Source organism: Equus caballus, chromosome 26, assembly GCF_041296265.1.
Source record: "Equus caballus isolate H_3958 breed thoroughbred chromosome 26, TB-T2T, whole genome shotgun sequence".
Taxonomy (NCBI): domain Eukaryota; kingdom Metazoa; phylum Chordata; class Mammalia; order Perissodactyla; family Equidae; genus Equus; species Equus caballus.
In genome coordinates this window covers 42,236,399-42,257,596 of record NC_091709.1, presented here as the reverse complement: position 1 = coordinate 42,257,596, position 21,198 = coordinate 42,236,399, and the positions used below count along the sequence as shown (strand labels likewise).

Here is a 21,198-nt window from a genome sequence, read left to right as displayed (position 1 = left end):
AGTTTCAGAGGTTTTTTTGAGCCTTTCTGAGGTAAGTGTAGTACTTCCCAAGTAAATGTTACACATTTGAAATACACTGCTGTTTTTGGTTTAGTCTGCATTGGGAGGCAGTACGGGTGGTGGGAGGAATACGCATTTTGGAATCAGACCTTTGCTCAAGTATCACTCTCACAGTAGTCCTCCCTTATCTGTGGCGGATATGTTCCACGACCCCCAGTGGATGCCTGAAACTGTGGATAGTACTGAGCCTGATATATATTATATTTTTCCCCATACATACATACCTATGATAAAGTTTAATTTATACGTTAGACAGAATAAGAGATTAGCAACAACAATAATAAAATAGAGCAGTTAAAACAATATACTGTAATAAAAGTTAAGTGAATGTGGTCTCTCTCAAAATGTCTTATTGTACTGTGTTTTTGGACTGCAGGTAACTGAAACTGGAAAGCAAAACTGTAGATAAGGAGAGGACTACTGTACTGTTTATAGCTATATAATTTTGAGAATATTATTTAATATTAATGTGTTTTATCATTTGGAAAATAAGACTACTTTAAGTATTACTGGGAATTTTAAATGATAGAACAAAAGTTTCTAACACACTGCTTGGTCTAGAGTAGGCATGTCAGTGTTCTTTTGCCCATTGCAAATATTATCACTTTAGTTACAGTGTAATAGAAATATAAAGTAATAAATTTTAGTTTAGAATTTATTTCCAAAATTTATACTTTTCATATCAGTTTTTCTGAGAAATGTTACACTTACTGTCTTTTGGAAATCCTCATGTCTGGCTCATTTTCAGTAATTGTAGGAGAAATTAATTCATATTCTCTGCTGTGGCTCAAACAATTGTATTGGGTTTCAAAATAAATTTTAATATTTTTGTGGAATGATTTGTGGTATAGAATGGAAAAGAATATACACTGGAAATGTGGTAATCCTTGTTCACAAACTAAATCTTTACCATTATTTAAAAATGTTACATCTGATATTCAAAACCATCTTAATGTGAAAGTGAATCTTCTCAGTCTTTGATTATTTGAAATAATAAAGGAGAATGGGAGTGAAGATAATTTGAATCACATTCACCTGTGCACAGTTTTTAGTAGGCAAAATAGGAGCATTAGTCTAAGAACTTGAATAAAAAAATTCTTAGTGAGCCTGAAAACTGCTTAGGTTTCTTGCTACCATACTCTCTTCATGGAGGAAATTTTTCCTCTAATTCCCTTCGTGATAGAAATGTTCTTTTCTCATTTAAAGTTTTACCTCTTGCAAATCTTGAAAAGCAGAATTTTCTGTTTGTAAAATTGGTGGGTATATTTGTTTTAGTGTTCTAATCTTGGCTGATCAACTTGATGGAATTCAACATGGTTATTAATAAATTCAAAGTTCTTAACAGGGAATGCATTTTGGGTTAAAGTGCAGTGTGGAGTCTTAGCCTTTATTCCATTTCACCTCTTAGGTTACACTTTCCGCTAACCAGTCTAGTTAGAATTATTTTCTCATGTGTGTTCCCTTATGCTTACATAGACAGCTGTTATATATGCTTAGTCCATATTCTTATAGCTGTTTTCTTTAAAGTGTATATTTAGTTTATTATACGTTTATAATTTCTTTGAATGTGTTCTGTGATTTCAGAAGCAGTTAGGCCTTTCTCCATTGTTTACTACTGACTGCTATATTTTACAGAGAAACTTGGCATATCACTTTTGTAAAGGCTGCAAAACATTGCAGACATGTGCATCCAAGACCATTTTTTGCCAAGGGACCCATAGAAACGGTCTATAGGGAAGTATAAAGAGATGACGACAGTCTCATTTACAGTTCAACAAATTGAGTGTCGGTGTGTCAGGCACTTTTGTAGACATTGGGAATATGAAAGTGAATTACCTTCTTTTTGTCTTCCTAAAATTTTTTATCTTCTGGGGATGAAAAGGAGAGAAAGACGTAACTGAAAAGAGAGAAAAAGCTTTGCTTTCATGAGCAGCAGTGGTGTCCTAAAATCTTCCTTTTATTCGGTCTCTGAACTGCTTTAAATGAACTCCAACTCCTCTGGGTTTTGCCCCTATCTGTTTATAGATAATCTATTATGGGTCAGATATGTGGAACCCTCTATAGAGTAGATAACATATGCACATGAACTGGATTACTGTAGTTGTTTTTGTATTGATGAGGGATTGTGTACATTGTATAGCCTAGCATCTAAATGAATTTACACCTTGTGTATTTTTTACTTAGGGACTTATCTTCCGAAGAGGAAAGGTTTATGAAACCCAAAGTAACAATGATAGCTTGGAATCAGAATGATAGTATTGTTGTCACAGCTGTGAATGATCATGTCCTCAAAGTGTGGAATTCTTATACCGGACAGCTGCTTCATAACTTACTGGTAGGTCATGTTTGTACAGTATAACAAATCAAGATTTTTTTTAACTATAATTTTATTTTTGAAGCTATAAAATTAATACATTAAATATGTTTCTTTTATATTAAGTGAACAGAAATTTATATATATACTAATGTATAAATTACTGTCAATGCATTTTTAAAAGCCCTTATACATTATGACAATATGGGTTTTTAATTTTAAATTTCTAACTTGCAAGCTCTCCTTAACTATATGACTTTATTGAATAAAGGGACATGCTGATGAAGTATTTGTTTTGGAGACACATCCCTTTGATTCCAGAATTATGTTATCTGCAGGACACGATGGCAGCATATTTATATGGGATATTACAAAAGGCACCAAGATGAAACATTATTTTAATATGGTAAGTGAAGTGAGATGTATCTTCATGCATGCTTGCATTTGTTTCCAGTATTTGGATTATGAAGTTAGCGGGAAACTGATCTGTATGTTTTGTGGCAGTTTATATTTCTAGAAATCAGGGAACTTAAAGCCTAATAAATACCTGACAGATACACATACGTGAACTTCTCTGTGTAACTGATTCATATGAGGGAAAGATTTTGAAAGTTATCTACATAGCTTTGTGTATATGTGTGAATGTGTTCCTGTGTCTGTTTAAATTGGCAAAATTATGGTAATTATATACAACTTTTTGAATATTTAAATTTATTAAAATATTTGATAAAAATGTAAATAATACTCAAAGTCATCTAGGGAATCAGACGTCACTGGGCTTTTCTAGCCTTTTTTCTTTTTGCATGTGTGTATTCTAAAGTCAAATTAGGATCCATTGCATATTTTTTTATTTTTTATTTTTTTCCTTTTTCTCCCCAAAGCCCCCCGGTACATAGTTGTATATTCTTTGTTGTGGGTCCTTCTAGTTGTGGCATGTGGGACACCACCCCAGAGTGGTCCAATGAGCAGTGCCATGTCCGTGCCCAGGACCCAAACCAACGAAACTGGTCTGCCTGTGGTGGAGTGCGTGAACCCAGCCACTTGGCCATGGGGCCAGCCCCCCCATTGCATATTTTTAAAATTTCTGGGGCCGGCCTGGTGGCGCAGCAGTGAAGTTCGCACGTTCTGCTTGGATGGCCCAGGGTTCGCTGGTTTGGATCCCAGGTGCGGACCTATGCACCGTTTGTTAAGCCATGCTGTGGCAGGCGTCCCACGTATAAAGTAGAGGAAGATGGGCACGGATGTTAACTCAGGGCCAGTCTTCCTCGGGAAAAGGAGGAGGATTGGCAGCAGATGTTAGCTCAGGGCTAATCTTCCTCAAATAAAAAGAAAGACAAAAATTTCTTATACCTAACTACAATATAGTTAACAAAATCAGCAAATTTAACATTGATAAAATAGCATTATCTAATCTAGGTTTATATTCAAATTTTGTCAGTTGTCATAATAATGCCTTTGTAGTTGCATTTTAGCCCCTTGGACCAGAATCTAATTCAGGCTCATACAATGTGTTAAGTGGTAATATGTCTCTAGTTTTCTTTAGTCTTCAGCACTCTTTCCATCTTTTTTTCTATTTCTTGCCCTTTGACTTTTTGATGAGTACAGGCAAGTAATATTATAGAGGATCTCTGTTGTGTCTGATGTTTCCTCATGAGTCGATTCTTTTATACGTTTTCTTTTTGATGGAATAAAACATAAATGATAATGTTCCCTCCATATATTAGGAGACACATGATATTTATTTGTCCTGCTGTTGGTGATAATTTCACTTTGGTTAAGGTAGCATCTGCCAGGTTTCCTCACTATAAAATAGTTGTTTTTCCTCTTTGTAATTGTTAAACTAATTTTTTCAGGAGCTGTTTTCAGACTGTGTAAATATCTTGTTCCTCATATTCACTTATAAGTACTAACATCCATTGAAGAGTTTCTAATGATATTATTCTTTCCATATTTATTAGTTGGCATTCTTGCAAGTTTTGTAATCTTTCTTCGTTTTGTGTAAAGGATGTTTTTCACAGCCTTAAATATTTTTTTAAGAATTTCCAAATATATTTTTATTTTTTATTTTTTTGGGGAAGTGGGAGGAAGATGGGCCCTGAGCTAACATCTGTACCAGTCTTCGTCTATTTTGTATGTGGGATGCCGCCACAGCATACCTTGACGAGTGGTGTGTAGGTCCGTGCTCGGGATCTGAACCCTTGAACCCTGGGCCACCGAAGCGGAGCATGCAAACCTAACCACCATGCCCTTGGGCCAGCCCCTGCAAATGTATTTTTGACTGTGAATTCAACCTTTCTCAGAAGAATCTTACTTATATAGTTAATTTGTTGAGTATTTAAGTCGTTTCTAAAGTATGCACAGCAGTAACACTTTGAATATTCTTGTATGTGGCTGTTTATGTAGAACCCTGATTATTTCCTTGGAATAAACTGTCAGTTAATTATTATGTAAAAGAGTTTGAATGTTATTAAGGCTTTTGATTGACATTTGTGATGTTTTGTATAATTACTCTGCAGTTTATACTAAGTTCGAATTTAAAGTGTAATTAATTTTAGAGGCAGTGTAGTAGCAGCCTGTAGATGAGTGGTTCTTGGACCTTTGATTGAAGGCAGTCTTAGTGCTTGTGTTCAATGTTTGTTTTTTTTTAGTTTAAAATTTCTATTTCAATGTGCTTATTCTGGACAATTTCTTAACAAACAGTTTATATTGCAGTATTTTATTTATTAACATTAAATGCACTAAGGCAACTGAAATAGTATGACCGAATTGCAGATATTAAGCATCTCTGAAAGTTGTATATCTGTGTGGTCAAATTATTGGAGAAAGAATCAAGCCTTCTTCAACAACTTTTCTGTAGTCATAAAATTCATACATCCATCTTCTTAATTATCCATTAAAGCACAGTAAGAACATTAAATCCTGAAATTTAACTTATCAGAACAAATCAACATTCAGGCTTTATGTAGACTATAGGTAAGGTTTTGAATGAAGATTAATGCAACCACGAATGGGAGGGATTCCACTAATGTGTAGAATAAGAAGTAGAGACTGTTCAGTGGAGATAAGATGATTATTGATTAGTCGGTTGGATGAGGGGAATATGATACTTGGAAATATGATGATTAAAATAACAATGGGTAGACCAGTTATTGTTGGGGAAGCGAGAGAGGCGAATAGATTGTCGTTCATTTTGATTCTCAAGAAGCTAAACAACCTCTAAGCCAAAGAATAATCTGAGAATAGTCTCAAGTGGGCAACGATGATCTTATTTTCCGTCAGACACCAGAAATTGTCCTCTTATATGGAGCTCTTCACTGCTCAGCTGAGAGGCTCCTGATTCTCTTAAGGCTAGACAGATTACATAGGGGCTGTAAATTACTAACAGAACAATATTTCATCAAATACACAATAAACTTTATTGTGACACTGAATTGTTCTCCAGGCACAGTTGCAGGTTGCATTTTGTCAGGAATCATTGTGTAGGACTCTTCAGACTACAGGTAAAAATCAAGTCTGGCTTGCTCTGCTTAGATCAGTTTGACCACTTGGGAAAATTTCCTTCTCAGCAAGTTCCCTTAGCTAAGCCCTTGGTGCAGTTAGGTCCACGTGTATGACAGGACGGTAGCTGCTCCCATCTTCACCTTGGGAGCTGAGGGCTCTTCCTCCTCCCTCCTTGTTCACGTCTGCTTTACTTAGACTGGAGGTCCAAGGGCAGGAATGTGAAGGGCGAAGGTGTAGGTCAGGCTGTGGTGGGGGTGGCTCCTCCAAGGACAGTGTTTTATGTGTTCTATGTTTTAACAAAGAATTGGAAGAAATATATTTATACATTTTTTTAAATGTTGTGAGAGAATACAAATTTGTATACGTATTATTCAGCAGTGCCCAAATATCCCAGTAACTTAATTTTTATCCAAGTTTGTTAATTGGCACCCATTCATGTGCAATATGGCAGTATTGAAGTGTCACTTTTCAAGCAGGTATTTAGGCATGTGTGTGAGTTTGTTTTGGCAATTAGAGGGTGGATTATTTTTCTAACACTGATCAGACTTGTCGTAAAGTTTAGTTACTGGAAAGTTAGAGGCTCAGACAACAAATATGCATAGCTCAACGTTGAGTTAATCAAAACTCATTTAACTATAAATTGCTGCTAAACTAATATAATTTACAGCTAAAAAGCAAGAATAAAACAGTTTAATCTCATTAAGACAGTGTTCACTGTGCACTTAGGGCATCCTTCCTGAAATTCGTGGCAGGTTGAAATAAGGTAGTTGCAGGTGCAGGCATTTACATATGCACCCTTGATACTTTGAAGTTTTACAAATTTTGCATGGTGGTCTGTTGTGTTAGAAAGGTTAAACTACAGAAAAGTATTGATTTTAGTTCATGAATATCAAACTTTGTTAATCTTTAATCATTTGCCTTGTAGGTTATTAGTCAATAGCCTTTTGTTATATATTAAAACAAAAGTTTATGAAATTGCTTGTCACTCACTTGTCAGAAGAAAGCCTTTACTTTGGATGGTTTGTGATCCTTCCTTTGGTCCTTTTGAGAACTAATTCTTAGAAGATGTCTCAAGATTTTTTTCTAGGCTAGTGATATCTAAAATGAATTTTATTTTCTGAAAATATCAATTGACATGCTTAATGCAAAATTTGCTTTTAAGTATTTTTTTAGAAGTGATATATTGTAGCAGGCTGTCGACATGAAAACAGGTTATATAGCAAAAGCACTTGTGTAGAATTAGTCATAACTTTCTCCCTCTGTGTTTCCTAGATTGAAGGACAAGGACATGGAGCTGTATTTGACTGTAAGTTTTCACAAGATGGACAGCATTTTGCCTGCACAGATTCTCATGGGCATCTTTTGATATTTGGTTTTGGATGCAGCAAGCCATATGAAAAGGTCATTTTTAATACTTTTATATAGCATGTAAAATAAGTAGTTAGGAGGGATATTTTAAAAATAGGTTAGATGTATTAATTTGATATCCTTATTTTTTCTAATTATAAAGTTGCTGTTTAATATTTGTTTTCTTTAACATATATAAATGTCAAAATATCAATCTGTAAACTTTCCTTTTCTAGATTCCTGATCAGATGTTCTTCCATACTGACTATCGACCACTGATTAGAGATTCTAATAATTATGTGTTAGATGAACAAACTCAGCAGGCTCCTCATCTTATGCCTCCACCATTCTTGGTAGATGTAGATGGAAATCCTCATCCAACTAAGTATCAGAGATTAGTGCCAGGCCGAGAGAATTCCGCAGATGAACATTTGGTTCCACAGCTAGGCTATGTGGCAACAAGTAAGAGCAAAGTCTTTTTCTTTTAACTTTTTATTTGAAAAATGTAAAGAATAATACAAAGAACTATACTTTCAGATTCATCAGTGTTGATATTTTCCAGTATTTAATTTATCATTCTGTCACTAGCTACATATTATTGTTTCGAACCATTTGAGACTTAAGTTCTGGACCTCATGTCCGTTCACCCCTAAATACTTCAATATGTATTGTCTAAGAACAAAGATATTTTCTTACATAATCATAAACAGTTATTAAAATTAGGACATGTAATACTTATATAGTACTGTTATCTAGTCTATAGTCTGTAATCAAATTTTGTTTAATAATGCATGTTACAGGTTTTGTTCTCTCTTGATGTAGATTTCAATTTGGGGCTGCACATTTGATTTAGTTGTCATTGATTAAGTTCTGGTTATGCATTTTTGATAGAATATAACATAAATGATGTTGTAGCCTTCCTTCATATCAGGATGCTGATGATTCTGTTTTGTCCAATTAGTGGTAGTGTTGTCTTGGAACACTTGATTAAGGCAGTGTCTGCCAAGTTGCTCTACTATAAAGTTATTTTTCTCTTTGTAATTAGTAAGTGATTTGTGGTGAGAGATGATATAAATAACCTGTTCCTTACCAAACCTTACCCACGAGTTTTAGGATCCATTTATGATTTTTGCCTGAATCAGTTGTTACTATGAAGGTTGCAAAATGGTTCTTTTCTAACTCGGTCATCATTGAATCTGCATTTTGGTAGTTGGCCATCTACTATTCTTTTTATTTACATAGTTCATTAAGTTTTAGTATGGACTTACGAGTTGCTATATAGTGGGTTATAATCCATTGCTGTCTTTATTTTGTTATGATATCCTTATATTTGAGTATGAGAGACTCTTCAAGTTGAGTTTTGTGTCCTTTCCCCAAGTCCCCATCATTCCTCGAACAGTTTCTTACTTGCTGGCACAGGATGTTCCAGTCCCATCTTGTACTTTGCTAATCCTAGCCAAGTACAGAGTTTTGTATTGTTTTTTTGTATTTGTTCATAGCAGAGCAATGTAACTCCCTACAGATATTATTAAGCAAAGAAAAAAAATGCTTCTATTTTGTTTGGATGAGAATTGATTTACTGAAACTAAATCAACAGTTATATTTAAGGTTAAAGCTTAATGTAAATTACTATGTTTACTGTTTTGAATGTTAATTTTTTATTAGTTTGATTGAGGTATACTTTACATGGAACAAAATTCACCAAAATTTTAAGTATCAGTTCAAGTGAGTTTTCACAAATGTTACGTAGTCCTTTAACCACCACGATGATCAAGACACAGAATATTTCCAGCGCTCCAAAAAAGTTTTCTTGGGCGGAATGTATTTGAAGTCAGTTCTTTCCCTTCTCCTTGCTCCTTGTAACGACTGTTCTATTTTGTCACTTTAATTTTACTTTTTAAAGGAATTTTGTAAAAATGGAATTGTACAATACGTAGTCTTTTGTATCTGGCTTCTTTAACTTAGCAGGACGCTTTTGAGATTCATTCCTGTTGTCACATATGTCAGTTGTTTGTTTCTGTTTATTGATAGGTAGTGCTCCATTGTACGGTATATCATCTCTCATCTATATGCAGTAACAGTTGAAGGACATTTGGCTTTTTTCCATTTGGGGGTTATAGGGAGTGCTGAAATACTCAATTATCATGTGGGTTTGTCTTATTTCTCCCACTGGTTCTATGAATTTTTGCTTTGTGTATTTTAAAGTTCTATTTTTAGATGCATACACATTTCAGATTGTCCTTTTTGTAATTAATTCTTTAATAGTTATAAAATGTCCCATTTTTTCCTTGGTAGTATTTCTTGTTTTGAAGACTGTTACTTTGCTTCATACTAATATTAAGTAATCCAGCCGTTTTGGATTAGTGTTGCCCTGGTGTATCTTTTCTATTCTTTACTTCTAACCGATCTGTGTCTTTAAATTAAAACAGGTTTTTTTGCAGGCAGCAATCCAATCTGACAGCCTTTTAATTGGAATATGTAGACCATTTACATTTAATACAGTTATTAGTATGGTCAGTCTTAAATCTCTACCATATTGCTATTTGTTTTCTCTTTATCCTTTCTGTTCTTCGTGCCTTTTCATTTTTTTCCTGCCTTCTTAGAAATTATTTTTTAGTATTTCATATTATTGCCACTAATGTCTACTTAGTAGTACCTGTTTGTCTTATTTATTTCTAATGGTTGCTCTAGGGCAGGAATTATCAGTGTGTGGTTTGCAGACCCATAATTTTATCCATGACCTTTTGTGGGCTTTGAGATCATAGCTATCTTCATAATAATATAGAAATATTATTTGCCTTTTTTATTATGTTGACATTTGCAATGATCTACAGAAGCAATAGTGGGTAAAACTTTTGTCACCTTACTGCAAATCCAGGCCATGGCACCTAAGTACTAGCAGTCATTGTATTCTTCATTACTTTGAACAAACATTCAAAAAATATTCTAAGTGTTAAAATTAGAAGCAGGTATAAAGCAATTCTACTGTGTATTCTAAAGTCTTTAGTCTGGCTGACAGGAACATGAACTATTTCCAGCCCTGTGCTGGGAGTTTTTTTGCCTACTGATTTTTCATATTTTTTCCCACAGCATGGTACAATTTTTCCCCAATATGTGCACATAGCATCATTTTAGTCAAAGAATTGATTGGACCTCACTATATATTTCTGAGCTTTCTGTGCAATTCACTCCTCTCTTATATTCAGCCCTACATATTTTAGTCTTCCCCCCTGCTCCCAGGCTCCGACCACTGTCTCCTCAACTCAGTGAGACCGCTGGACGCTATTTGGGTTCTCCTCTCATTGTTCTGCAACCTGGAAACTGCCTCCAGGATGTTACCTGGAGCAGTCTAAAGCCTGGACTCCACTGGGTGTCTTCTCTCAGGGATCACAGTCCTGTGCAGTCTGCTGTCCAATGTCTCAAGGCCTTGTTTCAGATAGTATTTTTGCCAGTGTTGTAGTAGTTGGTAGTGGGAGGGCAGTTCCTGTGGCATTTAAGACTTCATGAGTGGGACCCTCCTTTAATGTTTGAATAGTGACTGCATTATGCCAAATACATAAAGTTATCATTCTGATGATATTTGCCAAGTTAGATTTAAGTGTTCTGTGCATGAAGGAAAAGGTACATAGACCTAGGTTTCTTGAGCGGAGGGGAGAGGTTTAGAAGTTTCTTTTTCTGCTGTTTTCCCTTTGGTTCCATGTTGTGATCATAGGAATTTTATGTTATACCCACTTCTCATTAGAATCTTTTTATCTTTTTAGGTTAGGGCTCCACTTCGTGCTTTCTTAGCTGCTTTTTCGCTAGTGATCCAAAATTTTTAGTGATTTTTTAAGACAGTTAATCTGAGTTATGCCATTTCTTATAAGTTTTCCATTGATTTCCATAGTAAAGTGGAGATGTTATCCATCTCCATTTGTGAGATGTAAGAGAATCTAACTCGGGGAGTAGGATGGAAGGATTTTTTCCCCCTGAAATAGTATAAGGCATTTCTCAGTTTCTGGATCTGTTACTATGGAGGCAAGTTATATCTTTGCATTCTTTTTTGCTTAATACTCCATTAATTTCAATTTGTTAGGGTTATGCTTATAAGTTGATGGCTTATAAGATGATCTGTGTTACATATATAAAATGTTCAAAGAAGATGTGTATTATGGTGGGAGGTTATGTAAGGAATTGTTTGCATGAAAATGTTAATGTTTTATTTCCAGACCCCACAACCATCTGACACTTTTTATCCATTAACACTAACTCTAAACCTATTAAATGTCTCTGAAAATGTATTATTTGAAAAATAAAGAAGCAAAGACACTTTAAAAAAATCTGGTTTTGTACTTGAAGAATTATGGGTCCTGGCTATGCTAAAATAGCATATGTAAGAGAGAGAGTAATTTAAGCTTGGTGGAAGAGGCATGTGTAGCTCGCTCCCTCAACTGTGCACGCTGTCTCAGGATACTTGGGGCAGGGGGAGAGCTAGAGCTGTAGTTTGTTGAAGGCCTAAAAGGTATTATTCTCTCTTTTTTATTTCTTAAGACAGAAGAGAACCAATACTACTGCTTTCCTCTACAACAGAAATCATACATTGTTTCTCTGTTCTGGTCAGAGACCTTGGGAAATACTGGGACCTTGGGAAATAACCTTGGAAAATTCTAAAAAACGTATCTTGTGTAAATGAAGGGTGGTAGTATGAAACAGCAAAATGAAGCTGCTACTGAAAGGTGTTTCCATGTGTTCACTTCTAGGGATTTCAGAGGCTCTGTTGAGGAGGTTTTTGTGGTACTTAGTACTCTAAAGGAAAGGTTTTGTTTTGAACCTTTTCTCTGATTTAATTAGTTATGAATATATAGGATATCTTTAATTATTTTTTTAAAAGCAGGAACTCTGACAGTTACTAATGTGATTTTAATTGTAGTCTACCGAAAGTGCTTTTTCCCCCTTATTATATATATATTATGATTTTATATTCATTCATTGAATTTGCAGGTGATGGAGAGGTAATCGAACAAATTATAAGCTTACAAACCAATGATAATGGTGAACGAAGCCCAGAGTCCAGTGTTCTTGATGGAATGATAAGAGAGTTGCAGCAGCAGCAAGATCAGAGAATGGGAGCAGGTCAGGATACTATTCCAAGTGGACTTCCAAATGGGGAAGAAACACCTCGAAGAGGTAATAAATAGATGGGAAATATTTTGCTTTAATATGACTGGATTGAAATTGAGGAGTAAGTAAAGTCATTGTCAGGTACATGCAATGTGAAACACTTTAAGTAAGCAGTGTACTTTTACAGTTCAAGCGGTAGTCTGGAGGTAGCTTTATTAGATATAAAGTTGATGTATTAACAAATGGACGTTTGAGTTTCAAGTACTATGAACGGCTCTTGAAACCTTTTTGGCTCTAAAATAAGAGAATTTACAAAATCATATTAAGTAAACGAGAGTAGAGAGCAAAGTGTTCTTTAAAGGAAGACTACACTTTTAGGTTTCCTTTGCTGTAAACATTTTACCTTTTAAAAAACTGAATTGAGTCAAGTACTGATATTTCTTACTGAATCAGAAGGCTCGAAGTGAACTTTCAGGGTGAAGTAGTTGATACTGGAATGAAATAGTAATTACATTAAGTGGAAATAATCTAGAGGAGACTGGCGGTTGTTATGCCGATGAAAGAGTAATGACTGTGAAAGATGAGAGAAGCTTTGAGAGTCTAAAATCCCGGCAGTGCCACAGAGGTAATCCCTCCCATATCACAGCTGCACAGGGCACTTGGCCACACGTTTTCAGTAGCTTCTCTTTTTTGCCAAATGTTTCTACTTGTCTGTTGGAGAATTTGTTTTTTCTTTCATGTAGACTCTCAGTTTTTATTTTGTAATGGCAACTAATAGTAAAATAATTCATTTCACGGGAATCTACTTCTAACAAATTAATTTATAACTGGGAAAGGTACACTTTTATTTGTAAAGGGAAGCTATTTAAAATATACTTGCCAAGTTTACTTTCTTATCTCTTTATCACTCAGTGCTGTACTCTGGATAGTTTCTTCAGATCTGTCTCCCCTGTCACTCTTGATCTCTTTCATCTAGTCTGCCACGTAACTGGTCTTTAGATTTTTACTTGTAGTGACTATTATGTCTGGAATTTCTGTTGATTCTCCTTAAAAGCTGACTTTAAAATTAGTGCCTTATGCTTTAAGTTTTATATCCTTCATTGTTTTGGATTCTAGGTGCACAGAATTAGGTCTGTCAATCCTTTGTTGGTGACGTGGTTTTTATCATTTGTTCACACGTGGTGCTCTTTTACTTGTATTAAATCATGATAATAACCTACATATATTTGTGTGGTCCTCCCCAGTTTCCCTCTCCCAAGAGAACAGTTGTTCCAAATCTTGTGTTGGTCCTTCCTTTGCCTTTTTAAAAATATAGGTTTGACATTCTTATGTCTTACTAAAAAGCATTTGTTTTAAAACTTTCTAAAAAGGTTATTAGGTTCTATGTATTTATTTGGGACTTAACTTTTTGCATAATATTATATTTTTAAGATTGCTCCATTGTTAGATCAGATTTATTTTGACTATTATGTATTATGAATATATCTGATTTTATTTATTCATTCTATGGGCTTTGGGTAGCTTTGAGATTTTGCTAATCATGAACAGAAATGACGTTAATCATGAACAGAAATGACGTTAATAGTCTTGTGTGGGTACTCTATACATTTGAAAGAATTTCTCTTGAATGTTAATCTAGGAGTGGAATTGCTGGGTATAGATACATTATGTCAATCTATTGTCCCCAGTGGTTGTACACTTTGTACTCCCACCAGCAGTATATAAAGGGTGCTGTTGATTCACTTCTCCAGGATTTGGTGGATTTCTTGATTTGCCATTCAAGTGGGTGTCAAATGGTAATGCAGTCTTAATTTGAAATTTTTAAAAGTCACTAATGAAGTTGAATACCTATTTTTTGGATATATTTTCTCTTTCTTCTTCCCTCTAAGTTATGTATTTTACAGTGTTTAAAATATTTCTTACTATTGAAATTTCACTGAGTAGCCTAATCTATATTGTTATATATCATCATGTGTTAGTTTGGATTATGAGTTTATCTTTAGGAGGAAATGGTCAGTGGGAATGATGTACAGCCAAAGTTGAGAGCTTGTCTTTCCAGAATGGTTTTACAAATGATTCTGTAAGGTACCCAAGGTTATCACTAATCTAGGGCCTTTTATAAGTAAAATGTTTTGTTTAACCTATGATCTTGTCTCTTTAAGAAGTTTTATAAAACAGTGGATTAAATATCTGACAAATTGCCTTTACTGAAAAGAACAAAACGGTATAAAAATCAGGCTAGCCCAAAGACAGGTAGTCACTGCACACACAGTAATCTTGGTGGAAGATGGCATTGGGATATGCAGGCCCTGCCAGGACCACTTCTTACTTTAATTTACCCTTTTTGTAGTTTTTGGACCACATGAGTAATATAAATTTGAACCCCTAACTGAGGTGAAGTACAGGCTATGTTTATGAATTCCCAGGCAAGATGTGTTGTCCCCCCGCCCGGCCCCGATCTGGATTCAGGCAGACGTAGGCAAGTTTTCTAATTATCTCCTTATGCCTATAGGTGAATTAAAATTTTGTTTGGGGTATAGCAGTGCAAGGATTTGAGAGGCTTTTTTTTTGGGGAGGGGGAAGGGCTTGTGGGGGCAGGAGGGCTATTTTTCATTTAGAGCTGTGTGCCTGACACAGGCCCAAGGCCTAATTTTTCTTTTCCATGTGGGCGTAAAAACTCAAACCCTTGGATTACTGATTTGGACAACTTTGTCAGGCTGCCATAGTTTCAGCTCATGATCTCATTTAGTTTCCTGTTTCCCAAGGTGATTTGCCAGTTCGATGATTCATTTAAGGGTATTTGTTATATTTTACAAGGCATTTCTAGGTGTCTATGGAGGAAGAGCTTTCAAGTTACATTAAATCTTATTTGACTTGGCAAATTGAGTTTCTTCTACTTTGCTTGGTTACTTTCCCTTGGGCTTGCTGAGCTTTAAGGACCTTTACAGCTAAGTACAGATGAATTTAAAAATTTTTTGGTGAATTCCTGCTGCCTATGGACTAGGACTGTAAAAAACAAAAACTAATATGAGGAATTAAAGTTTTTTCCCCTTAAATTTATAGCATAAGACCTTATTTCTTCCAGTGTTTTATTTTGAAAAAAATCCTATAGTAAAGTTGCAGGAATAACACAATAGATACCCATATACCCTTTACCTAGATTCATTGTTTTGCTACATTTGATTTGTCTCCTTTTGTGTACATACAGTCTCTCTTTCTCTCTGGTATGTTTTTTCTAAACCTTTTTAGATTGAGTTGGAGACATTGTGACTTTTATCCCTTAATGCTTCATCCTAAGTCTTCCAAGAACATGCACATTCTTTTATGTAATCATAATACAGTCTTTTGGGGCAATTTGTTATGTAGCAACAGATGACTACAATACATCATAGTAAAACTGCCGAAAATCAGAGACAAAATGAATATCTTTTATACATATGATACATATTTTAATATAAATGTTTGGATTAATAGCAGGGATATTTAGTGCTGTTGTTAGTAGGTGAAATATAGTCTGTTGTGCAATGCAAATTGGTTCACATTTGAATGGTAAACAGAGTGTGGTATGTAGAAGAATGCAGAAGTTGTATTTACTCATGTGGATTTTACCCTAGGCAAAGAGAGCTGGCATAGCTGGAATGGAATTTTATAGCCTCCTGCAGGAAAGTATATAGCTCCCAATTTCTCTGTTGCATTAGTAGCAGAAGCCCCTTTACTCTGTGTTTTGAGAAAACAAGTATTTTGCTTGGGGCTTTCTTCCCTCCCCTCAAGGCTAGTGTCCATCCTCTGTGACTTCTGGCTCATGGGAGGTTGCCTTGTCTCCTGTGCCCATGTGATTAGCTCTGCAGGCTCAGGGTTCACTGTTGTCTGCATTGCCCTGTCGCCCACTCACCCAGCTCCACTAGAGGTGCTGCCAGCATTTCCCCACTTTGCGTTTTTGTGAATCTTTAAAACCCCACTCTGCCTGCCTTAGTGGCTCAGATTCTCTTGAGGTCGCAATTAATGTTTTTGTTAGAGCTCTTGTTATAAAGCCACTACAGGTCGAGGAGTCTATCTTAAGTGCTAATTTTTCGAGAAAGATCAGTTTTTAGTATGCAATTTTGAAGAAGACAAGGTTTTTAAGACTGTGAATATAACATTATAATAGAAAATACCTGTACATTAAAAGAGTTCAGAAAGTCTAGTAAAAAATGGAAATTGAGGTTAATAGTTATGTTAATGTTTGTTCTGTATTCTACACTTTGATCTCAGTCACATTAAGATTCTTTTTTCCAAAGTTTTTTCAGTAGGTCTTTATTTTTGGTTTGTGTCTTATTAGGAGGAATGTATATGCTGATTATCTGTTAAATGCATTAGATTGAAATTTATTTTGGAATCACTTCTTGACCATTTTTCCCTAGGTTTTAGAAGACTAAGCTTAGACATCCATTCCCCTCCAAATATTGGTCTGCGTCGTAGTGGACAAGTTGAAGGTGTTCGTCAGATGCATCAGAATGCTCCACGTAGTCAGATTGCTACAGAACGTGACCTGCAGGCTTGGAAACGAAGAGTGGTTGTACCAGAGGTACCACTAGGCATATTTAGGTTTGTTTTAGGATATCTATTAATATTGTTTCTATCTATGAAAATATATCTATATGGTTATTTACTCATCTTCTAATCCATTAGTTGTGTAAATAATCATATAAATGTATTTTAGTAATGGATTAGAATCTATTTTAATTGTGGTAGGAAAATGTCAAAATTGTTCTAACGTTTTTTACTATGGTAAATCTTTTCAGAACTGGTCTTGTTTCGTCTATACAAACACCCATTTTTCTCCCGTTAGTACTATTTTGAAAGAAATCCCAGATGTAATATCATTTTGTCCGAAAGCATGTCAGTATCTGTTTCTAAAAGATAAAGAATTGTCTTAAAATATAACCACAATGCCGTTATCATACTTTAGAAAAACAAACGATACCTCAGTAGAACCAAATACCCAATCAGTGTTTAAATTTCTGATTGTCTCAAATGGCATATTTGTAGTTTTTTTGCAGGACTTATTTTGTAAGTGGTATAATTCTGTTGTAAGGCATGTAGTATCTATTCTCTTTGTGATGCTAGCAGGCATTGATGCGCACTGCCTAGATTCATTAATTCGTTAGGGGTTATAAAATAGTGATAGTTCAACTCTCTGAAGTCATTTATTATCGTAGATACTTGTGAAAAAGAAATTTTCTATTTGATTATCTAGTGGTATGGTTCATATTTAAAAGACAGGATAGAGGCTGGATTATTTTGCTTTATTTACCTTCAAAATAAAGATTTATTCCCTTTCATCCTCCAGCAATGACCAATTTGTATGTGTTGTGTTTTTCACTGTATCAATCACACTGCTGTGATTTAGCTTATTTCTAGTATTCCTTATTGATAGTTAAATTGTTCTATCCCTGGCCAGGAGGAGCCTCTTCAAGTTAGCTCCTAAGTCCTTTTTTTTTTTTTTTTCTTTTTCATTTTTTTTTTTTTTTTAAAGATTTTATTTTTTCCTTTTTCTCCCCAAAGCCCCCCGGTACATAGTTGTATATTCTTCGTTGTGGGTTCTTCTAGTTGTGGTATGTGGGACGCTGCCTCAGCGTGGTTTGATGAGCAGTGCCATGTCCGTGCCCAGGATTCGAACCAACGAAACACTGGCCGCCTGCAGCGGAGCGCGCAAACTTTAACCACTCGGCCACGGGGCCAGCCCCAGCTCCTAAGTCCTTTTGAAATGACTATGGTAGCATTCCACAGCATCCCTGCTCTCAGGCATGGTCAAGTGTTACAGGTTCAACTTGTAAATTTCTTAACCTAGAACTGACATCACTTTTCTCTTAAGCAGCCCTATTTTCTTTTAGTGGAAATGGTATATCATAATTATAGTCTGGGCAGTAGGGGGTTACTTGCTGCTGAGTTGTAACAGACTGATTTTTGAGTTACTGAAATAGAGGCAGCAAATACTGTTTTTCATTGATATCTAAAATATATTTCAGCATTCTGTCATGTTTGTGTCTTATAATAACTAATACCTTAAAGATAATTTTGTAGAAGTGTTTGCTTCATGTGTTTAGCCAGAAGAGTTTCAGTGATTGGAGTAATATTGGATAATACTTATAATGTACAATGAATTTGAGAATGTTTATAAGCACACAATAAAACAGTGAAAAGCAAAATCTGGAATTGAGATGAGAAATACAGAATCACCATTGTGTATGTAGTTATGCTAAAATTAAGCCTTAATATTGTGTCTGAGTTGCATGGTCATGAGAACTGAAAGTGTCATTTTGGGATATTTTTCATTTTCAAAACCAAGGGAAATAAACAGGGAACAAGAATGAAAGACCTGAAGAGTGGTTTCTTAAACAAGGCTTTATTCTCTTAACATAAAGGAAGACTGGAAATAATTTAAGGCGAGAATCATGGTTCCTCAGTTAATCAGGGACTCAGGCTCCCATGTTTCTCATTTCCATCTTAGAGTGTGGCTTCCAATCTTAAGGTCACCTCAAAGTCCAACATAGCTGGGCTTTATGTATGTTAGCGATCACACATCTGCATCTGTGAGGGAGGCTGAGATTTAGACTAGAAGAAGGAAGAGGGGCAGAAGGCAAAAAGCACATTTTTAGTTGAGGGAGCTTCATTTAAGCAGCCTTAATGCTCCCATATGACATTTTTGTTCATAACTCATTGACCAGAGTGTTGTCATACGGCCATGCTTAGCTACAGAGGAGACTAGGTAGTACAGTTTATTTAGGCCAGCAAAGAGGCTAGGTAAAAATTGAGATTCTGTTCTAAGGAAGAAAAGGAGACAGCTAGCTGTCTGCCACAATATAATTTTCCTAAAGAAGGGCATAGCTCTTTCTAGTGTGGTATTCTAAAATATACATGAGATTTTATAAAGGGGATGCTGAGTGGTGTAGTAGTGGTCAGCACCCTTGACAACAATCTTTGTAGTGGGAGGAATGGCAAATTTTACACAACTGTTTATTAGGCTGTCATTTGATAAGGGTCAAGAGAAATTAAAAATTGGTTTTCTGACTGTAAAAATAGTACATATCTATTGTGAAAAATTAGGTGATAGGTCAAAGTGTGAGAAGATAAATAATCCTACTGTGCAAAAAGGTGAGCACACAATGTTGTTTCCCAGTAGAGGTAATTCTTTTAGGGGCTAGAGTTCAGTCATGTAGTTTGTCTTAACCTAACAATAGTAGAAATTATTCATTCTAAAAGAATGAATGAATGAATTGCATATCTACTCTGTGATCTTTTACAAAATCACTTTTCTTAGCTGACCATCTTATTAGGCATGGAATTGCACACAGTTGAAGACGATACTTATGAAAGCCTGGAGTGTTCCTTTGCTTTGTTATCGGTTGTGAATGAATTGTATGTAGTGTTTCATTGTCAAAACAGAGAAGCATACAGATATGGGTTAGGAATTTCATTTGGCTGCAAGTGAAAAACCTTATCGAGTTCCTTAAATACACATAAAGCTGGTGAAATAGACAACTGAAGGGTTGAGTCTGATTCAGAACTTCCTGTGGATAGAATAATGTTCCGCTGTAATCTGAATGTGGGCTGCAGATGAACCTTCAGAAAAAAACGATTTCATTAGAATCAGTTTTTGCCCTTACAGCGTTTGTGCTTATTTGATTGTCCAGTTATATCTTGGAGCATGGCCAACATGTCAGTTTTGAAATGTCCAGCAGGTTTTAAATTGAATGCAAAACATAAAGCTATGTATTTTCAACAGTATTCTAATTGGAGAAAAAGAGCATTCAGTCACTTGAATTCCTTCACTCTGGAGAAGGAAAAATGATCTTCAGTACTTTTCTCATAGTAGAAGTTCCCTTGCTTTTGAAATTGGTCACAGTAACGTTATAATCTTTCTTTTGTATCATATAAGTGAAATATAGGTAGAAGAACTAGTAACATTTCTCGTTTTCTACAAATTATAGAACATGCAGTTTTAATAAGTTTGGAACAGGATTCTGCTTTTTTCTTTAGAGAAAGGAATTGGCAATCTTGGAAAATCCTAGGGACCTTTTGAGTAGGTAATGTGAGGTCTTGTTCGAGTTGGTCTTAATAGGGCCAAAGTACAAACGAATGAGTATTTCTGTGTTAAATATGAAAAATAGGACCTCCTAGTTGCTGCTGAGATTTTATTTATGTTTCTAACATAAAGTACAGCTTGACCTAAGTTTTGTTATATCTTTAGGAGTTTTCTGTATTAATTTAAGAAGTGTATAAGCTTATGATTCCTAGAATCATAATGATTAATTTTTCCTCTGTGTATCCTTTACTTATCAGTTCAGTAACGAATATAACTGGATACTTAAATTTGTAGGAAGTTGGAAGACTTCAGAATAGAGAAAGGTGAAGAGGAAAGAAATCTTTATGTAATTGGAAGAAAAAGGAAGACTCTCCAGCTCTCACAAAAGGTACCCTAAATTCTGTTTTCTTAACAATGACCAAATTAGAACTTAAACTGAAATTTATAGTTTTCTTTTTGAGCAGTGAGAATGTTAGTAACTTTCACCCAAACTTGAATAATAGATCTTGCTTAAAGCCTCCTGTTTGGAATTTAAAATAGTAAGACATAAGGTTGTACAGCTGTTAGGAAAGGGTAGTTTGAAAACTTAGGGAAGTAGCCTAATGCCTAACAGTGCTAAAGGGTTCTGGAAAATTGTCTAATGACCACTCAGGTCAAGAACAGAACATGACTAGCCCATCAAAAGCGTTTTACTTCTCTCTCTCCTTTCTCCCATAGGTAACCAGCTGTCTTCTAAAACTGCTGGTTAGCTTTGTTCCTGAAGTTTATCCAAATCATGCATTTATTGAAAATCTTAGATGTTACAATGGTT

The 21,198-nt window shown here is 35.2% G+C and overlaps 1 protein-coding gene across 1 annotated transcript in view; it reads left to right on the top strand.

The window, feature by feature from the left end:
• The window catches only part of BRWD1 (bromodomain and WD repeat domain containing 1), a 129,565-nt gene that overhangs the window by 44,063 nt on the left and 64,304 nt on the right, over positions 1–21,198 (top strand). The window contains exons 14-20 of the mRNA XM_023630166.2: positions 2,245–2,395; positions 2,646–2,780; positions 7,148–7,276; positions 7,459–7,684; positions 12,203–12,388; positions 16,723–16,906; positions 20,682–20,775. Coding sequence (XP_023485934.1) covers positions 2,245–2,395; positions 2,646–2,780; positions 7,148–7,276; positions 7,459–7,684; positions 12,203–12,388; positions 16,723–16,906; positions 20,682–20,775 — 1,105 coding nt within the window. The remainder of the gene's footprint in view (positions 1–2,244; positions 2,396–2,645; positions 2,781–7,147; positions 7,277–7,458; positions 7,685–12,202; positions 12,389–16,722; positions 16,907–20,681; positions 20,776–21,198) is intronic.